Source organism: Mustela nivalis, assembly GCF_964662115.1.
Source record: "Mustela nivalis genome assembly, chromosome: 14".
Taxonomy (NCBI): domain Eukaryota; kingdom Metazoa; phylum Chordata; class Mammalia; order Carnivora; family Mustelidae; genus Mustela; species Mustela nivalis.
Window position 1 is genome coordinate 35,532,196 of NC_139033.1, and position 20,563 is coordinate 35,552,758.

At 50.2% G+C, this 20,563-nt stretch overlaps 1 protein-coding gene across 1 annotated transcript; it reads left to right on the forward strand.

Moving 5' to 3' along the window:
• The first annotated feature begins 13,338 nt into the window (after window positions 1–13,338).
• Window positions 13,339–19,035, forward strand: RAX (retina and anterior neural fold homeobox). Its single transcript, XM_082700021.1, has 3 exons — window positions 13,339–13,881; window positions 14,191–14,444; window positions 18,193–19,035. Exons 1-3 carry the CDS (start codon window positions 13,593–13,595, stop codon window positions 18,682–18,684), a joined length of 1,035 nt encoding a protein of 344 aa, XP_082556147.1. The 5' UTR covers window positions 13,339–13,592; the 3' UTR covers window positions 18,685–19,035.
• The last annotated feature ends 1,528 nt before the right edge of the window (window positions 19,036–20,563 follow it).

Below are 20,563 nucleotides of genomic sequence, written 5' to 3' on the forward strand. Positions count from 1 at the left end.
TCCATCTCCCAACCCTGAGATCATGACCTGAGCTGACCTCAAAGAGTTGGATGCTTCACCAGCTGAGGCAACCAGGCAGCCCCAAAGACAGCTTTTAACAAGAGGAACTGCTTGTTCCGAGGGAAGGAGAGGGAATCAGAGGGAAGGAGACCCAAGACCAAAAAGCTAGGGGCTAACCTGCTCTCTAACCAGAGTTCCTGAATGTACGCTAGAAGAGGAAGCTGCGTGCTAGGAAAATAAGTAAATGAAACAAATCATCAGCGGTCCAGGACCTACGATCCTCAGAAAAGTTTAGCTCCTCTTGGAAGTCCCTGGGAGAATATTGGAGCTGTCTTGAAGTTCACTGTCATACTCCATCCCGGCTGCTATGATCAGATACAACAGTCTGGGTGACTTACAAACAATAAATGTTTCTTTCTCGTAATTTGGGAAACTGGAAGACTGCGATCAGGGTGCCAGTATGGCTGGGTGAGGACCCTCTTCAAGACTGTAGCATTCTCATTTTATCCTCACACCATGGAAGCGGCAAGGGAGCTCTGGGGGGGGTCCCTTTAATAAGAGCACTTACCCCATTCACAGGGCTCCGCTCTCATCACCTAATCACCTCCCAAAGACCCCACCTAACATCACCTTGAAGGTGAGAATTCAGCATATGAACCTTGAGAGGACACAAACTCAGGACACAGCCTCCACAGACCCCCGATACCATGGGAATATTTTAAAATCATGCTTGTCTTTTATCAGAACTGGCATGAGAGTGGTGATTGGTTTTATAGTAGAACATGTAAAATAGTCAACATTATTAAAGCTGTAAAATAACGGATAAAACTTATCTTCCTTCTGTGCCTGCCTCTGCCTCTTCCCCAGGGATGGAAGGCATGGGACGGATGGGCGTGCACAGGGGCCCTGGGTTTATATACTTTGTTGTGACATAAAATATTGTGGTTGTCAAGTTCACCCACAGACTAGCTGCAGAACAGCCCAGAAGACTTGCTTTCTTAGGAGATACCACCAACACAGATAAGGAAACCACCACACTAGCAATTCATCTTGACAATCAACATTGCTCCCAGGGCCTTTGGGCGTTAACTACTAGAAGACTCTGCCACAGTCGTCAGATTCCTCATATCACAACGCATCACACCACGTGACACCACACAACCCTGGTTCCTAGTATCCCCAGCAAAGCCCATCGCAGCACCCCAAATATCACCACATCCCGCGAGGGCCTCTGTTCTGGCATCCAGAAAGCCTTTTTCCTTCTAGGTAGGTGGGCTCTGTACCCTGTGGTGGACACAAAGGGTCTCCTTTAACCACAACAGAGAATCCAACCATTGTCAAGCTCAAGGAGGGAGCCTGTTCTAAACTCCCACAAATAGGGGCGCCTGGGTGGCTCAGTCTGTTAAGCATCTGCCTTCGGTTCAGGTCATGATCTCAGGATCCTGGGGTCGAGCCCCTCGTTGGACTATCTGTTCAGCAGGGGGTCTGCTTCCCCCTTTCCCTCTGTCCCACCAGCCCCCCCCCTTTCATTTGCTCTCCTTCTCTCAAGTAAATAAATGGAATCTTTAAAAAAAAAAAAACAGACTTTCCAATTTTGCCTAGAAGTGCTCAGTCCTCAATTAGCTAGGAGCTCCTCTAGCAGAAGGAAACAGGAGTTCTCTTCTGAAAGAATATTGAGGGGGCACTTGAGTGGCTCAGTCATTAAGCATCTACCTTTGGCTCCAGTCATGATCCCCGGGTCCTGGGATCGAGCCCCTCATAGGGCTTTCTGCCTGGGGGGAAGCCTGCTTCTCCCTCTCCCACTCCCCCTGCTTGTGTTCCCTCTCTTGCTGTGTCTCTGTCAAATAATAAAATCTTAAAAAAAAAAAAAAAAAAAGAATATTGACATAGCAAAGCTCCGTCATTCAGAGGCCAAGTAATCCAGCTCGTGAGTTATAGAAGCCCCTCAGTTTCCATCCTGACGCTAGAAATCTGGCCAAATCTCCTCTTACAAACAGAACGGGCTGAGACAGCGAGAGGAGTGAGATTATAACTAACCGACTGTGGTTTGCAGCTTCTGATAAGGGAGGATTAGCTCCCAGGGGATCCACCCGCCTGCAGATAACAACTTTAAACTCTTGACCAAATACAAAGAAACAATAGCCCAAAGGCACCAGACAGCAGCCAAAAGCAGGTCCACACTGGAGGGGAATTGAATCTACACGTGGGAAAAGGAAGAAGGGCCAGTGAATTTTCCTTTGTTTACCGGTTTCATCTGAGGGCAGACCCCAGTCAAGCCAAGTAAGACCGCTAAAACTCAGATAGGAAACCTGCAGCCCTTTCGGCTTGCTCGAAGAACGGCGGTGACCCCAGGAGCCATAAAATGAAAGAGCAATTTCCAGAAGGGACAGAGCCCTGGGAGAATGGTCCTAATTCTGTGTATTAAGTCTGTTCCGGATACTGGCTAGTCCCTGACCTGTGTGTACCTCAGACAGACACCAAGCCCCCATCCACCCAGGGGAAAGAGTTGGGAGTTTCTATCTAGCCAAGTTTGCAGACTGCTAAACAAACCAACCAAAATACTCTTGGTAAAAACATAACACTTAGCAAATTAAGGAGAAGGGAGGAAACATTAAATACAGGAGCACCAATCAATGAAAAAGAAAGCAATTAATACATTTTAAGAAGCCCAAAAGTTAGTTCTTTAAGAGGAGCAACAAAATTAGTGTGTGCTCCATCAGTCAGTCCAGAAAAGAAAAGAACAAGAACATGAACTGGCAACATCAAAAACCAAAGCCAGCATTCCCTGCAGATTCTAGAGACGTTATTAACATCTCAGTAAGGAACACTACAGAGAACTTTATGCCAATGCATTTGACAACTTAGTTGTCTCAATTTGAACTTGACAAATTCTTTGGAAAAAAATAAACCTTACAAATCCTGATATGAGGGTAGAATAACTCCATGTTTATTGAAGAAATAGAAGTAATTCTTAAACTCTTATCCCCAAGGAATAAAATATAAATATATACTTACATATATTCCAAATTTCAATCTTTTGTTAGATATAAATATATCTATAATTTACATGAATACAACCCAATGATAAAAAATTTTAAAAACAAATGCAAAAAGAAAGGGGAAAGTGTGAGCAGACCCTTAACAAAGGGAGATGAAGACGCAGCCAAGCATATGAAAAGGCGCCCAGTGTGATTGTTAAAAGAATGGCAAAAGTAAGTCAATCAGAGAACCGTAATTATCATACGATCTTGCTGATATGTAGAATTTGAGAAACAAGACAGGATCATAGGGAAAGGGAGGGAAAAATGAAATCAGAGGAAACCAGAGAGGGAGACAAACCCTAAGAGACTCTTAATGTCTGGAAACAACTGAGGGTTGCTGGAGGGGAGGGGGGAGGGAGGGATGGGGTGGGCCCTGGGGAGGGTGTGCGATGGTGAGCGCTGTGAAGTGTGTAAGACGGATGATTCACAGACCTGTTCCTCTGAAACAAATAATACATTCTATGTTAATGAAAAAATTATTTTAAAAAAATCACAAAATGACATCGTATCACAGACCCACTAGAACGTTTAACATTATAAAAACTGACAAGGTTTTTATAGGGTTGGGAAGGCCGTGGAGCAGTGGGAACTCTCCTGTGAAATGGTACCACCAGTTTGGGGAAACGTTCTGGCACTTTCATATGAAAGTAACGGACTAAACCACACCAGCCTCTGACCTGGCCACTGCATGCTTAGGATTTGAAGGCACATGTCCTCAAAAAGATGAGTCCAAGAATGTTCCCAGCAGCTTTAATCGTAAGACCCAGGAACTGGAAGCAGTACAGGTGTCCATCAACAGGGGAATGGATAAACAATGATGGATGAGTCATTCAATGAAATACTAAATAGTAAAAGTGAATGCAGTGCAGAACAACAGTGGAGAATCTTGAAAGCATCAAACTGAATGAAAGGAGTCTGACCCAAAGTAGCCATATGATTCCATTTATAAGAAATTCTTGAATGGGGGCGGGGGAGCGGTGGTGCCTGGGTGTTTCAATTGGTTAAAAGTCTGCCTTTGGCTCAGGTCATGATCCTGGGCTGCTGAGATCAAGCCCCCCCCCCCCAGGAATCCCCCCCACCCCACCAGAGCTCCCTGCTCAGCCGGGAATCTGCTTTTCTCTTTCCTTCTGCCTCTTCCCTCCTTGCTTGTGCTCTCTCACTCTCTCTCTCTCTCTCAAATAAATAAATAAAAACCTTAAAAAAAGAAAAGACATGGTGAATTACTATCATCTCAGAAAATTCATGCAGGCCCTTCCTGGCTAGTGCGTCATACTGTTCCCCTCAAACAAATGCAGTTCTGGTATTTTTCACTATAGAATGGTTTACCTGTTCAAGAATTTCTTTTCTTTTTTCTTTTTTAAAGATTTTATTTATTGGGGCGCCTGGGTGGCTCAGTGGGTTAAAGCCTCTGCCTTCAGCTCAGGTCATGATCCCAGGGTCTTGGGATTGAGCGGGGCATTGGGCTCTGCTCAGCAGGGAGCCTGCTTCCTCCTCTCTCTCTGCCTGCCTCTCTGCCTACTTGTGATCTCTCTCTCTCTCTGTCAAATAAATAAATAAAATATTTTTTAAAAATATTTTATTTATTTATTTATTTGATTGAGAGAGAGGGAGAGAGAGCCCGAGCCAAGCCCGGGGAGGGGTAGGGAGAGAGGGGATAAGCAGAGTCCCGCACTGAGCACGGAGCCTGATGCAGGGCTCAATCCCAGGACCCTGAGATCATGACCTGAGCTGAAGGCAGTCGCTTAACCGACTGAGCCACCCAGGTGCCCCAAGATTTGCTTATTTATTTGAGAGAGAAAGTATGGGAGTGGGGGGAGGGGCAGAGGGAGAGGGAGACAGTCCTCAAGCAGACTCCCCGCTGAGCACAGAAGCCTATTCAGAACTCCACCCCACAACCCAGGAGATCAGGTCCTGAGCCAACACTAACAGTTGGAAGCTCAACTGACTGAGCCACCCAGACACCCCAACTGTCACCATTTTTAAGAGCATAGTTGGGTGACATGAAGTCCATTCATGTAGAACAACGATTACCACCTCCCATCTCCAGAACCCTTCCATCTTCCGCAGTTGAAGCTCTGAATCCATGAATGAAACAGGACCTTCCCATGCTCTCCTCACCCCTACCCTAGCCTGGCAACCACCTTTCTACTTTCAGTCTCTGTGCATTTGACAACTCTAGGGGTCTCGTAAGATTGAATCACACAATATGCCTCCTTTCATGACTGGCTTATTTCACTCAGCAGAATGTCCTCAGTTTTCTCTCATGCTGCAGCAGGTGTCTGAATTTGCTTTCCTTTTTAAGGCAGAGTAATATTCCACTGTACGTATAGACCACATTTGTTTATCCATTCATCTGTCCATGGACACAGGTTGATTCTACTTTTTGGTTCCCTGCTCGCTCCTACATTCCATTTTTTTCAATCAGATTGGATGCAGTTCCACCTAGAAACAGAATTTCTAGATTGCCCTTAGATTTCTGTCTACATTACAAATAGTGGTTTGCAGAACTACAAAAATGATGCTGGGAGAATGCAATAAAATTTAGGGTTATACAAATTAAATTTAGATCTAGAAATCTAGGATTTCCTTTTTTTTCCCCCCTTAAAAAAAAAACAAACACCTTTTATTATGAAAAAAATTTAAACCTAACCAAAAGTAGTGCTGCAAGTGTAGCAAATGAACTTGTATCCAAGTTCAGCTTCCTCACCTTCCTCCAAAATGCTGCTCTCCTGGGAGAACTATGTGTTGTCAACCCCACCTATATACTAAAGACATCACTCTTAGATGGTGTCTAAGTCCTAGAGCTAGAGAAAAATAGCATAAATGCACAAAGTGATGCTTGCTGGTTTTCTTGAGTCGTTTCAGAAAACTCTGAAGATTTCCAAGTTGTATTTCTTTAAAGCTGATTCCTTTTTTTTTTTGAAAGCTGATTCCTTTTGACTCACAATACACGCACCCTCCGTGTAAGTGCGGTAAGCTCCTGACATCTGAATGAAGACACTTCTGGGGGAACATCTTGAAAACCCTATTGAAAGCATCTGGTGATTAAAAGGGGCTAATTAGATTGGCCGAGGGGGGGTATATGAGATCAGCATTTTTAGGGCTTAAGGGGTCAAAGGAGAAAGTACAATAAAAATTGACAAACAAATGTCTATGAAATTGCAGTCAGCTGTAAAAGTAAGCTACGGCTTATGGTGCACAGGGAAGTTGCAGGACCCCCTTCGGATAAAGAATGGCATTTCTCGACGGTGCACCCTACCAAGAGAGGAGCTGACCAGGGTGGGCTCTGAGTGCGGTGGCTGGGACATTGCACAAGGCCTGACTCCTCATTCGATGGATGATGAACGCTCACATCAAAGACCAGCAAGGAAACCCCAGAGAGCGCTGATGCTAACAAGACTGGAATGGCCTGAACTGACTTTTGAAAGTGATCAAATGGTTTCTGTCGACTTCGTCGGAAGGAAAGCCAAGCAGTTTGACATTTTCCAGACACCTGGGAGAGCACTAATATTTAGAAAAACTTCTGATGACTGATGATAAGGATGTGAAAAAACAGGTACTTGTGATAATTAATAACACTGTGAAATCAGACAAGTTTCTTAACCTGTTTCCTCATCTGTAAAATACTGTTCCTTGCTGTTTTTCATTAAATCAGCCACCGCTGTGGATAGCACATGTTCTCGATGCTAGGAATCCAATAGACAAGGTCCCTATTCTCACACAGCTTAGAGTCTAAGGTGGGGAGACATGTAACAAACAATTACACAAACAATAAATAAGATTGCTTTGGAGAGCGGAAGGTGCTATGAGAAAAATAAAATGGCGAGAAGGATTATGTGGACATTTGGAATTGGGGAGGGGGCAGAATTTCAGGCAGTGAGACTAGTCAGTGCAAGTGTCCTGAGGCCGAAAGGGGGTTGGAGGATTTCAACAAGAGATAAAGACCAGTGTGGCTGTAGCTCTGTGAGCAAGTTGGAGCAGATAGGAGGATGGCCAGAAGTGTTTAATGAGGCCACGTAGTGGGGAAGAGGTAAGTTTTGACCTCACAGGGTGCTGTGAAAATGAAATGAGAATTGACTCCTTTCAAAAAGAAGAGAGGAAGAGACTGCTGGAGGTGGCCCAGCTCTGAGTTGGGGGGGTGGGGTGGGTCAAGGCTGCAGCAGAATGGACATCCTCGGATTTATCTTCTTAGCATTCTAAAGAGGATTGATGGGCTTCAAGTCCATCATCCCCTTGAGATAAATGTCTCTTGTGCTTCCCTTAGACACTCTGAATTCAATTAGTTTAATTAGAAAACAAGTAAAGAGGAATTATCTTAATATAGCTTTGCTCCTAACAACACACACACACACAAGCTCATTTCTTTGGCAAAAATCCAAGTTCCCCTCTTTTATTTATATATTGTGAGATAATGATGCAATTGTTCCTTTTTATTGGCAAAAGAGGTGGACATCTCTTATCTAATAGATCACATTTTAGCTTTCATAATAATAATGCTTTCTTATTTCTTCACTCTTTAATGAAGTAAGAACATCGGTATGCTAATGAATATTTTTAGACGGCTAAAAATATTGGGGGGTTGGGGAAGAGAAGAGGGAAAATGCTCTGATTTTCAGTATTTGCCAGTATTGGTGACTATGATTTGTTTCAAGTCACTAATGTGGCATCGGTGAACTCAGAGCTGGGAAAGGATATTCACCATCGGCTCTCATAAGCCATTATGAGCTGATTCCAGCACACTGATTGTTTGCCCAAATGCCCCGCAAATCTATTGCCAAGGGAATTTTTCCTGTTATGTAGAGGCTACTTGGATTGGCATCAGCTGCAAAAGCAAGCTCAGGACCAAGGCCAAGGTAATTGGGTTGGTAAAAGATTGGGAGTAGTACGAAGAGTAACTTCATTGGGTTTGTTCAATAAATGTATTCCTCCATGATTTGTGCACACACTTACTCTAACTACAAGCATGGGCCTTCCAAGTGTAGGACCCCCTGAGAGCTCAGCATGGCAGTGGTAAAGCCACAGTGGCCTGTGGAAGAGTCAGGAAGTCCGGAGACTGGCCCCTGGTCCAAGCCTTGCCACAGCCATTCTGTCTCATCGTTGGGCAAATGACTTCCTCTCTCTGGACCCCAATTTCCCAGATTCCCAGATGGCTGAAGGACAGAAGGGGGCTAGTGGTGGGAGAGCAGACAAGATAATAACCAAGTTTTCCCTTCTAAGTCTTAAACATATGATCCTCTGAAATACCAGAAAACTAAATCAGAGGCTAGTTTTAAGTGAGGGTATCCCTAAAAATACTGTATGGGTAAACAACGAGAATGCCAAAGGAGGACAGACTTCTTGCCAATTCGTGGATAAAGTGCAGAGAGCTGTGGTTTCTGTTCTTCCACAAAAGGAAGTCTTTCAAGAAGTGTATCGCCGCTGGGGAAACTCAGCAGCTCCAAATGCCCTTGGTTTCATTTTAGGATTAGGTAAAATGTCTGTTTCCATCTGCCCATTTGAGAGGCTCTTGGTTCAGCCAGAAATGCCTATAGGATGGATGGCCACCTCTTCATTGGTTGGTGTGTTTTAGCCACAATTATGTGATAAGGTGAATAATGATTCACTGCAGTATACTTTCATCAACACTGACTCCAATTTATTCTGAAAATACTAGAAAACATTCACGTTGCCATATGGAATGGTAAACTGATGTATAGGAAATGTGTTTAGTACTCGTGCCAATTTGATGAAAGTGGTCAACGATACTCATTATTCATTGTCTCCTTGTAAAAATGGGTGTTCTGATAAGTAACTCTAAGGACATGTTCCTGGGGCGCCTGGGTGGCTCCATGGGTTAAGCCTCTGCCTTTGGCTCAGGTCATGATCTCAGGGTCCTGGGATCGAGCTCTGCCTCAGGCTCTCCGCTCAGTGGCGCATCTGTTTCTCCCTCTGCCTCTGCGATCCCTCTCCCTCTGTAATTGCTTTTGCTCTCTCTAAAATAAATAAAACTTAACAAGAAAAAAAAAAAAAAAGAACAGGTTCCTGACTTTCTTTCTGCTGGGCTTCCAGTAGGAAAATATTTCACTGATTTGGGATGGTAGTGAGAAACGAACAAGCACTGTGTGTCTTATCTCTAGACTCCGTGTGTCCGAATTAAAGAGAGTTTAGTGATTTTTTTTGTTTTGTCATGTGAGAAGGACAATAAGGAACAACATTTGGACTGGGGCGGGGTGGGAGGGGGAGATTTGGAGGAGAAAGGGCATTGGGTCAGGCCAGCACGAGGAAAATGAAACCGGGAAATGTAGCTAGCGGTTATGGGCAGCTGTAGTGTAAAGGGGCTCTTTTGTCTTGCGTGGATGTGGGAGGTCCCATTTCTGGAAGCATTCTAGGTGGACTGCTTCCCCCAGAGCACTCTTGGTGGGAAATGGGCATTTGTAGAGCGAGTTCCCTGTGCACTGGGTGAGCACAGGACATGTTCATGACACGCTAATGGCGTTTGACTGGAGCCTCTGGTAATTTCACCATGAAGCCGTGTTTGAGGTTTTGCCCAAAAATGTTTATTTAAGGGCCTATATGATATCACTTCACAAAGTGGTTTTTGGGTTTTTTTTAAAACAATTGTCAGCAGCTTGTATATTGCGCCCACGACGTGACGTGCAATGTACAGTATAGTATACGGGAGAATTCATACCATCAAAGACAGACAAAATAAATGACACAGGGCTGATCCTTAAAAATATACTGGGTGGCTCAGTAAAGCCCCGCCCCACTCCATATTGTCCTTCCCACATGACACAGAACCTCCCACTCTGAAGACCGCCCCCCCCAAGCCCTGACCACCCCCACTCTCCTTACTTCTGGAAATGTTTCTCTGAGCCATGCCAAGTTTAAAGGGGCTTCAGCTGTGTCTAGGTTCAGCTCTCATGTGGGGGCCAGGAGGAGGGATTTTTCTTTGATCTGCCTAATGAATTAATGAATTAAACAGAGGTGGGGTTCAGAAGGCAGGCTCCTTACTTTTACCAAAGTTGGGCTGATTATGAGCTGGAATAACTGGTGGAAAAATGCAGCTTCAGGCTAGAATTAGGGACATGGCCGAGTCCATTCATCTTCCCTAATCGAGTTCTTGGGAAATACACATGTAGATTAGCCCCTAACAATGACCCCCGGCTGATTGCTTGGAGTACCCTCCACCGTGCCCACAATGGCACTGACTAGCTCTTTATGTCGCACACAAAGGAATCCCCAACCTCCCCTTGTCCTGCTTTGCCCTGTTTCCCCCCAAAGTCCCTCACCAGTGGCTGTTGAAGTCTTTTTTGCTATTCTCTCAAGACTCTGAAATAAACAGTAAATAAAAGCTAACCTCACCTGGACCTATTAGGGAGAGCTGGGCAGTCCCAGAGGGAATTAACTTTGGAAAACAAGGCTCTAAGCCCCTTAGCGTGTGGGCAGAAGCTTAAGAAAACACTGCCAATCTTTGTTGAGCAGGGATGATAGCGATCAATTTAATATTGGGGAAGTTTACAAGAAAAACAGGAAACACCCATCAGCCTCTGGCAGCCAGAGACATTAGCACCTGAGCCACCAGGTCTACGAAACTGGCATTTGGACATTGTAGGGTTGCCATCAGATCTTTTGCAAGGACAGGGTCTTCGACAGCCTAGAAAGCCCGAGGGCCCCAGAGACAGGCTTTGCCTGGACTGTGATGGGAACTTCCCAAGGATTTGTTCAGTGGTCCCAGACATCAGTACCCCACAGGCTGCTGTTCCAGGCTCTGACTTCACTTCTGGGGGAAGCAAAGCCACCATTACCTCAGCCTCTCAGATGCGGCTCAAGTCTTCGGGAAGGATTAAGGATGGACTGCAGGCTAAGATGTGCCTCTTTTCTTTTCAAAAGCATCGCACTCACAACATTTATTACAAATGAGCCATAGGCAGAAGACGCTGGACAAGGTCTGAGTTCTAGTTTTGACCCTTGTGCTGATGAGCTGCCTCACCGTGAGCCTCAGTGTCCTCTTCTGTAAAATGGGGACAACTGGATTTGTCCTGCTCCCCTTACATGGTTGTGAGGATCTTCTGAAGGGAAGAGTGTGAAAGGATTCTGAAAGCTGTAAGGTGCATACTGTTTATCATTAACGTAGCTTTTTCTTAAGATAAAACTCAACCTCTGGGGCACCTGGGTGGCTCAGTCAGTTAAGCATCTGCCTCTTGATCGTGTCTCATGACTCTGATTAGGGTGGTGGGATTCAGCCTCCAACCAGCTCCTCGCTCAGCAAGGAGTCTGCTTGAGTTCCCTCTCTCCTTCTGCCCCTTCTGCACACACTCCCTCACACAAATAAAAATAAATAAGTCTTTAAAATGAAATACAACGTTTCACTTGAACCGACAGCTCAATTTCTATCTACTGCAGACTCACCTGCTTGCTATTTTAATTTACCTTATTCTAGGTCTACTAAAAACGGGAGGGATTTGTGTAACGACCATTCCCATATGCCCGCCACGGAGAATTAATCATTCCACGATCCTCAATGTGGTCACATGTCCTTTTGAGTGCCCTTCTAAGACCAATTTAAAGGTGAGGATTGGGGGCTCCTGGCTAGCTCAGTCAGAAGAGCACACGGCTTGTGAGTTCCAGCCCTACCTTGAGTATAGAGATTACTTAAATAAATAAACTTTCAAAAATAAAATAAAAGTGAGGGTTGAAAGATACATGTTTTTCTCTTATTTCTTCCTTTGTCTTGTCTCCCAGGCTGGACATTAAACTTCTTAAGACCAGTGCCCAGCCTTTCTTTTCTTCTGTGGGGCTGGCATCTCCGCGGGCCCCTCCCCCCGCCCCCGCCCCCCCCCACCCCGTGAGTGCAGGACCCTCAAAAGGGAGGCAGTAAACCCTTGTCTGAATGCAAGGAGAAAGAAACTAATGGGGTTGAGGAGAGACATCCCTGTGTGGAGATCAGAGCTCCTACTGCAGAGCACATTTTCAGAATCTCTATAGTTTGTATCTGGATGAGATCGTGAGAGGTGAACTAAACTTATCGTGGGAATCATTTCCCGACACAGGTAAGCCAAGTCATTCTACTGTACACCTTGAACTCACCCAGCACTGTATGTCAGTTACATGGCAGTAACAGTGGGGAAAAGGAAGGGAATCTCTAGGTGCTTAGGCCTTTAGGAAAGCATTTATGTTCACATTTCCTGCTAATAGTTTAGAAGGGGGACGGGGGGTGGGGCGGAGGGTGGTGGGTTTGGGTCCAGGATCAGACTTGAGAAGTGTCAGCCTTCAGAGCTCGGATTTCAGCACTGGCGGACTGGGGAGAAATCACTCGCGGACGGTAACCATCATTCCACCTGGTCTGAGACTCTCATTCTGCCCCAAGGAAGCCTCGTGGGGCTGCCAAAGTGGAAAGAAATGCAGGCAGATTATGCCTAGAACCCCCCCACCCCGAGAATGCGAGGAATCACCCCAGACGGAGGCCCTTCTCCCCTCCTGCCTGAGGCTGGAACATCTCCTGGGTCTGGAGAGTATTTGGTGGGGAGAGGGGTCCCGCGGAAGTCTACGGGAGTGAGGGACCCCGGGCAGGTCTCTCTGTCCCCCCACCCTCCGCCTAAGCCCTGGAGCAGGTCCGTCTCGGGGCCTCCCAGCCTCCTGCTGGGCTGTCGGGCACTCGAGGTCACAGGCGCGGAGGCACAGATGGCCCCACCGCCTCCTGGGGTGAGCCTGCCCGCGCGCGAATCCGAGGGGACAGGAAGGAGCAGTTAAACATACGTAGGCAAACAAAATAAACGCGAAGTCCGAGGCTTCGGACTACGAAGCCGAAAGAGGAGTGCCCTTGGGGGTAGAAAGATGGAGAGAGAAGGGAAATTTTAAGCTGGGAAGAAGCGCGCGTGGCCCGACGTCCTACGCAGCAGAGCCTGGCAGCCGTGCGTCCCCCCACCCCCCTTTCCAAAGGTCGCCCCGGGCGCAGAGGCGGGCCTGGGGTCTGGCGAACCTAGAAGGAGGTAAACCCAAGAAGGGAGGCAAGCCCCCGGATTACTGGGGGAAGGTGAGACCAAGGGCGTCGGCCTCATTGAGTCCAGAAGCGGGCCCCAGAGCCGGATCCCCAGGCCTGTCAAACATCCCACCGCCGTTTCCCTGGGGACGTGCTTGGAGTGGATCGAGAGTTGGAAGGTGGAAAGTTCGGAACGCCGGCCCCGCCGGGAGTGGCCGCACAGGGAACCGGAGGGGAAGACCCGCCCCGCTGCCGGGGGAGGGGCCGAGGGAAGAGGCTGGGTCGTGGGCTGGAGGGGAGGAGCCGGGGCTCGCGGGCTCGCAGCCTTTAGCCCCCGGAGCCCCAGCTACCCCGAGTCCGAACTTCAGACTCCTGCAGAGACCCAGGCCGCGGCGGGCGGAGCGCTCGTCCACCTTCGGCGTGCGCGGCCCGGGCCCTCGTCACCCGCCAAGCTTGACCTTGGGTCGGGACCAAGTGGGTGGGACGGCGGTACCCGGGAGGCACCGACTTTAGGGTCTCTTCTCTGGGTCTCCAAAGCGGGCGGCGCTGCGAGATCGCGGGCCGCGCCCTCCCGCCTCCTGGCGCTCCCCATGCACCTGCCGGCCTGCGCCCCCGCCATGGCCGACGGCAGCTTCTCGCTTGCCGGCCACCTGCTCCGCAGCCCGGGAGGAAGCACCTCCCGGCTGCACAGCATCGAGGCTATCCTGGGATTTACCAAGGACGACGCGATCCTCGGTTCCTTCTCTGCGGAGCCGGGCGCCCGGGGCGCGAAGGAGCGGGATAGGAGGCCGGGCGCGCGGGCCGCCTGCCCCAAGGCGCCCGGGGGAAGCGGCGAGCCCTCCCCGCAGCCTGTCCCCGCGCCTGCTCCAGAGTACGAAGGTGAGTGTGCACCCCTGGCTGCTGCAGGGCCCCGAGGGGTGCCCAAACGTAGGAGCTCTGCAAGACGAATAAACCCGTGCCTTGACTTTAATTAAGGCGTCTGGGCGCGGAGTTTGAGTTAGTGTGCAGGGCAGGAGACTCCAATTTGTGTTCAGAGAAACCTTAGGGGCCCCTACCGCCTTACCCCGACCTCCTGGCCCAGCCCCCAGGAGCAGCCCGCGTCCAGCTGCGGGCGCCCAAGGGTAGGCGGAGTGGGCCCAGAGAGAACTCCCTGAGTGTCTCTGACCGTCTGGGGCCTCTTCGTCCCAGCCCCTCGACCCTACTGCCCCAAGGAGCCTGGTGAAGCACGGCCGAGCCCCGGGCTGCCCGTGGGTCCCGCCACCGGGGACGCGAAGCTGTCGGAGGAGGAGCAGCCCAAAAAGAAGCACCGGCGGAACCGCACGACCTTCACCACGTATCAGCTGCACGAGCTGGAACGCGCGTTCGAGAAGTCTCACTACCCCGACGTGTACAGCCGCGAGGAGCTAGCCGGCAAGGTCAACCTACCCGAAGTCCGTGTCCAGGTAAAGCTCCCAGATCGGTCCCGGGAGGGCCCCAGGCCCAGCCTGCAGCCAGTGCTCCGCCGAATCCCCGGACGTCCACGCATTTACCGTGACACTGTTCCCATTGGTCTTCCTCGACTGGGCTCGCCCAGAGCCTCAGACGAGCGTCGCCGATCTTGCGGGTGTCCCACCACCGCCCTTTGGACAGTCTGTTCCATTTTTGTAGTAGGATCTCTCGTTTGGGGTGGGGGGTCTCCCTCTTCGAACCTAAAGAGAGCACTAGCGCATGGCTGTCGAGAGGAAGGGCGACAGCTCATTACACGCCGCGCCAAGGATTGGGGCGAGAGGCGGTGAGTGCAGAGGGGATGTAGGCAGTCTCCTGGATTGGGACCCCAAATGCCACCCTAGTCGCTAACTGCATTCACCCTGTCCAGATATGAAAACCCAGTCTTTTGCAAGGGCTCCAGCGCCTGCAGTTGAAAGTTTTGGTGGATTTGTTTAAGAAACTGACTTTTGCTTCTTTGGTGTACCTCCATCCTAACTTCTCACTACTGCAGAGAGGACTTGACTTTTCTTTTCTTTCCTTCCTTCCTTCCTTCCTTTCTTTCTTTCTTCTTCTTCTTCTTCTTCTTCTTTTTTTTTTTGGTAAAAGGGTTTTCACTTTAATTAAAGCTGAATTATCTTTAATCCCTGATCATTAAAATATTTGAAAGCCTTAAATATTTGCTAGTCATCTGTGAAAAATCTGGGAGGATTTCCAAATTAGGAGAGTTTACAGAGGCCTGAAAGGGAGTCATTGGGAACAAATTTCGCTGCCTCTGAAAGGCAGTGGAACTAAGGTGGGATTTTTGTGTGTGTCTAATGAATTAGATTTCCAGGAAGTGAAGATATTCGGATGTTTGGGGGCTCTTAGCCTTACCTTAAAGCTAAAAGAGGACAAACTTTTGCCTTTTGTCTCTTCTGCTTATTATATTAGGAGTTTAAAGTAATGAATGAATGTCATGGTTTAAAAAAATAATAATTCCCTAATGTAACTCAGGATTAACTTCCAAGGACAGTTCAATTTCTATTAATTTGGAGCAGTCGAACTGCGATGGTTTCATTGAAGGTGTGGACATTTTAGTACCTGCTTTTTTCAGGGAGAGGCTGGGGTAGGGGGAAGAAAGGGACAGGAGTGAAGGATGAAGGAAGAGACAAAACCTCGCAGTGCCCCTACAGACCACAGACACAGCCAGCACGAGGCTACCCTCAAACTGGATACCTCCTCTGTCCTACCTTCCTTCCTCTCTCTTTATTTGTTCACAGATTTTGGCTCCTCCTCTAAGTTGTCAGCTTCTTGAGAACAGTGTCTGTGACTTCTCTGTGACCACAGGGCCAGCACAGTGCCCAGCATATGGCGGTTCTTAACACATGGCTATGATGTAATCCGACGGAGGGGGCGGTCTCCCATGGGCCTCCAGCTGTGTGGAGGGGACCGGTACAGCCTTCTAAGAGCCGACTGTCCCAGTCATCAGCTCTCTGCCTTTGAATACTGGGTGGCAGACTGTAGCCAATATTTGGGGGGCCAGAGTGGGACATGCAGGGAATTGGAGGAAGCAGTGGATGGGAGCCCTCCCCAAGCTGTTGTTTCTCTTTTCTCTTTTATCACCAAATAGCTAACGTTTCTGGGGAAATTAGGGCCTCCGGAATGGAGATGAATCTTTTGTGGGCAGGGGACAGGGGTACTTAACTTTTCTGTCCTTTCTCCCCCCCCCCCCAACCAAATCCTAGCCTTGCCCTATACACTTGCCCTGCCCTGCCCAGGTGCTGAGTGGCTGTTTTCTCTGTGCTTCTAAGAGGTCCCCTCCCCCACTGACTCCAAACTGCCTTCTCCCTTCTAAGGTCTCAGCCATTCCTCTATTTCTTTCCATTAATATAACACTGAAGCCACCAATTTGGCCAAAGTTCTTTCTAACCCAGTTCTCTCTGTTCTGTTTCCAGGGGTAGTAACTTGGTAGTGAAGCCTTAATTATACCTTTTCTTGTGCTTTTACCAAATAAGTAACAAACGTTTTATCATTAAGAGATCAGACTTTGGGGCACCTGGGTGGCTCAGTGGGTTAGGCCGATGCCTTCGGCTCAGGTCATGATCTCGGGGTCCTGGGATCCAGCCCCACATCGGGCTCTCTGCTCGGCAGGGAGCCTGCTTCCCTTCCTCTCTCTCTGCCTGCCTCTCTGCCTACTTGTGATCTCTCACTGTCAAATAAATAAATAAAATCTTAAAAAAAAAAAAAGAGATCAGACTTTGGGGCGCCTGGGTGGCTCAGTGGGTTAAGCCTCTGCCTTCGGCCCAGGTATGATCTCAGGGTCCTGGGATCGAGTGTCACATCAGGCTCTCTGCTCATTGGGGGGACTGCCCCCCACCCTGCCTGACTCTCTGCCAACTTGTGATCTCTCTCAAATAAATACATTAAAAAAATTTTTTTTTTAATTTTTAAAAAAGAAAGAGATCAGACTTCATTCTTGGTGCAGACTTTCTATATGTAAAGGAAAAAAAGCAAAAGGAAAAATTTAATTCATTGAACTCGTCTTAGAGTAATGTCATAATCGACTCTAAAAAGTCAACGTAAATATAATAAAATTGAACTATTGTAATCATTGAAAACCATTTATAAGAAATATGAGAAATACTAAAGGGATAGCAATTAAAGAAGAATCGATATCTTATTAAAGCAGCAACTTTAAAAAGCTTGGGATAAAACTAACCCACTTTTTTCCTACTAGTTATCATAACCAGTAATTCCTGGAAATAGCTGTATTATAGTATCCTGTGCTGCTAGTTAAGGTACTTAGAGTATTTGCTTATACCTATGTTTATAATACAGACAAAATGTGGGTAAAGCTCAGGGAGTCCCGAGGCCTGGGTGGCTCAGGGTGTTAAGCTCTCACTGCCTTTGGCTCAAGTCACGATCCCAGTGTCCTTGGATGGAGCCCCCTGTCGGGCTCCCTGCTCAATGGGGAGTTTGCTTCTCCCTCTCCCGCTGCCTGCCTCTCTCCCTGCTTGTACTCTCTATGAAATAAGTAATATTTTTATTTTTTAAAGATTATTTATTTATTTGATAGAGCAAGAGCGAGAGCACAAGCAGGGGGAGCAGCAGAAGGAGAGGGAGAAGCAGGCTCCCCCATGAGCAAGGAACCCCATGTGGGACTAGATCCCAGCACCCTGGGATCATGACCTGAGTCGAAAGCAGACGTTTAACCCACTGAGCCATCCAGGCGCCCCATAAAGTATTTTTAAACATTTTAAAAAGAAAAGCACAAGGGAGTCTTAGCCAAGCTCCCAGCCCTGAGCGCAGGGCTCAGGGAGGAACTTCTAAACCGGAGTTCCAGGAGGAGCTGCCAAGCAGCAGGTCCCCGAAATTTGGTGAGATCTGCTTTCCAAAATCCTAGGTCCCATCCCCAAGGTTAACTTCCCTATTTTTCTGAGCACGCACTCCCTGTCGGGAGTCGGAAACAGACGCAGCCACAGCTATGGGTGAGGTAACCAGGGACAGGGGTGGGACAAGCGACAGAGACTCAGAGGAGAGGGGAGGAGAGGAGAGGCAACAAGGAGAAAACCCGGTGGAAAAGGAAGGAGAGCGTCGGGGTGGGGAGGTGGTGCGATGGAGTCCAGCCCCAGTTTTCTCTGGGGGTGACAGAGTCGTCCCGGCCGGGCTGCCCGGGGGAGAGCAGGGCGGGGGCGCGGCCCGAGGCTCCGCCGCAGCCGACGGCCGCTGTGCTGCCCTCCGCAGGTGTGGTTCCAGAACCGACGGGCCAAGTGGCGGCGGCAGGAGAAGCTCGAAGTGTCGTCCATGAAGCTGCAAGACTCGCCCCTCCTCTCGTTCAGCCGCTCCCCGCCGTCGGCGGCTCTGGCGCCCCTCGGGGCGAGCCCGGGCGGGGGCGGCGGGCCGGCCGGGGGCGCCCTGCCGCTCGAGTCGTGGCTGGGGTCGCCGCTGCCCGGCGGGGGCGCCACGGCGCTGCAGAGCCTGCCGGGCTTCGGGCCGCCGGCGCAGAGCCTGCCCGCCAGCTACACGCCGCCGCCGCCGCCCTTCCTGAACTCCCCGCCGCTGGGCCCCGGCCTGCAGCCCCTCGGGCCGCCGCCGCCCGCCTACCCGTGCGCGCCCGGCTTCGGGGACAAGTTCCCGCTGGACGAGGCGGACCCGCGCAACAGCAGCATCGCGGCTCTGCGCCTCAAGGCCAAGGAGCACATCCAGGCCATCGGGAAGCCGTGGCAGGCCCTCTAGGAGCACCGGACACCTGATCGGGCCCGACGACCGTCCTGGGATCGACCCGGACCCGCAGGCGCGCGCTCTTTCACCCTGCGTTCCCCACCCGGCCACCCTCCCGAGCCGCCGGAAGCTGCGGCCAGGCCTGGGTCTCGGACGCGCGTCTGCTCCTGGCTCAACGCGGAGGACTGACCTTGCGGCCCGCCGAGACCCTCTGACCACCACCCCTCCACCTCCACGGACCACTGGCCCTGCTGCTGGAGGGGGAGAGGCGGCCCGGCCCCTCGGGGTTCAGGGCACCCAACGCTCCTGACCTTGGCCGCTCCCGGACGGCGTGGCTACCCCGGAAAACGACAACTGGGAGGAAGGGGAGGCCGAGGAGTATAGTTTGAGGGACTGTTTGTATGCGTAGTTGAAGTGTTGGGGAGGAGAATTAAAGACTGCCTTGTTTTTGTTTGACTCCGGTGAAGGGCGCCGAGGACTGCGGTGGCGGGAAGGAAGGCGGACGGGGGTACCCCAGGGGCTGCGGTGACGGATGGGGTGGGTCAGGGGAAGCAGAGGACCGCGCAGGACCTGGGGCCCCCTCTTGCGTATCCTCCTGGGGGGCGCTTTGCTGCTGCGCCCTCCTCCGGAGCGCTCCTCCCCTGGCGCGTACGGGAGCAGCGAACGTGTGGGGTTCGGGGTGTTTGGCGCCTAAGGCTCAGCTGCCTGAGCGTTCCCAGGCCCTCTGCACCCCAATAGTCAAGCTGCGGCTGCTGCTTAGAAGGATCCACCCCAACAGAAAACGTCTATACCACCTTCCCCGGGGGGAGAGCTGAAAGTCCGGAACGCCTGGGGGCCCCGCCTCCCTGTTTGCTGCCCACCACTGCCCAAGGGCCCTCTCGGATCACTGTCTAGGTCGCGGGCTCGGTGCCAGCCCCTGCTACCAAGGACTGGTGACATTAGTCCTCCAAAGACTCAGGAAGAGCGACTTTTCCTCTTCTGATCCCCATGCCTCTCTCCCGCTTCCCTGACTTGCCCCTTAACCCCCCAACCCCGCGGTTCTGTTCAATGCCCGTTAGATTAGCTGCGGTGCTCGGGGACAGTGTCCTGGAGCGCTCTGCGTCGCGACCCGGCGGGCACATCCTTGCGGGCGCGTCTTGGACAATACGGGCTGTTCTTTGGCGCCGGCGCTGGGGCGGGAGGGAATCCAGAGGTCTCCGCGGGCTTCCGAAGCTCCCGCAGCACTCGGGGAGTCACCCGTGAAGCAAAGCCCGGAACTCCCAGCCTGAGCAGCCGCGGTGTCCGCAGCGGGTCCTGGAAGCTGGGCAGACCCTGGAATAACCCGGATTCCCGCCGCGCAGGTCCTCTGGCCCTTGCTTTGAGTGCGCTGGAAAAGACGCTGCCAAGGAGCCTTAGCATCATCCCCCCAGCCCCACTGTTCTGTCGTTCGTTAGCGTGTTAGTGAGTCACCCCTTTCCTTGTCTATATGAACGCTGTGTCCCTGGGAGGTGGAAAAGATGCAGTGAGGCCAACGGTAAGGGCTTTGACTGAACCACCAACGACCCCACGCGGGGCAGTACATACTGTGATCCCCCCTCTCCGATCCCACGGTATCCCAGTCCTGCTCTTGGGTTCCCAAAACCTACTTGGGCAAAGGATGACAATCCTGAGGCTGGGGTAGAGGAAGTGTCATCACAGAATTCGGGCCTTGCCATGAGGGTCCTGAGAGGTTATTTTATAATCAGGGGTGAGTACCCTTAGCCCCTCAACGTGGTTCTCTGCATATAGCAGACTGGTCAGTAAGGATTAATTGGATGTGTTATTACCCTCAAGAGGTAGGAAGTAATACCTGTACTTTCCTTCACAAGGATGTTCGTTGGAAAATGGATGTATTGGCCAAGTGATCCCAGCCGTT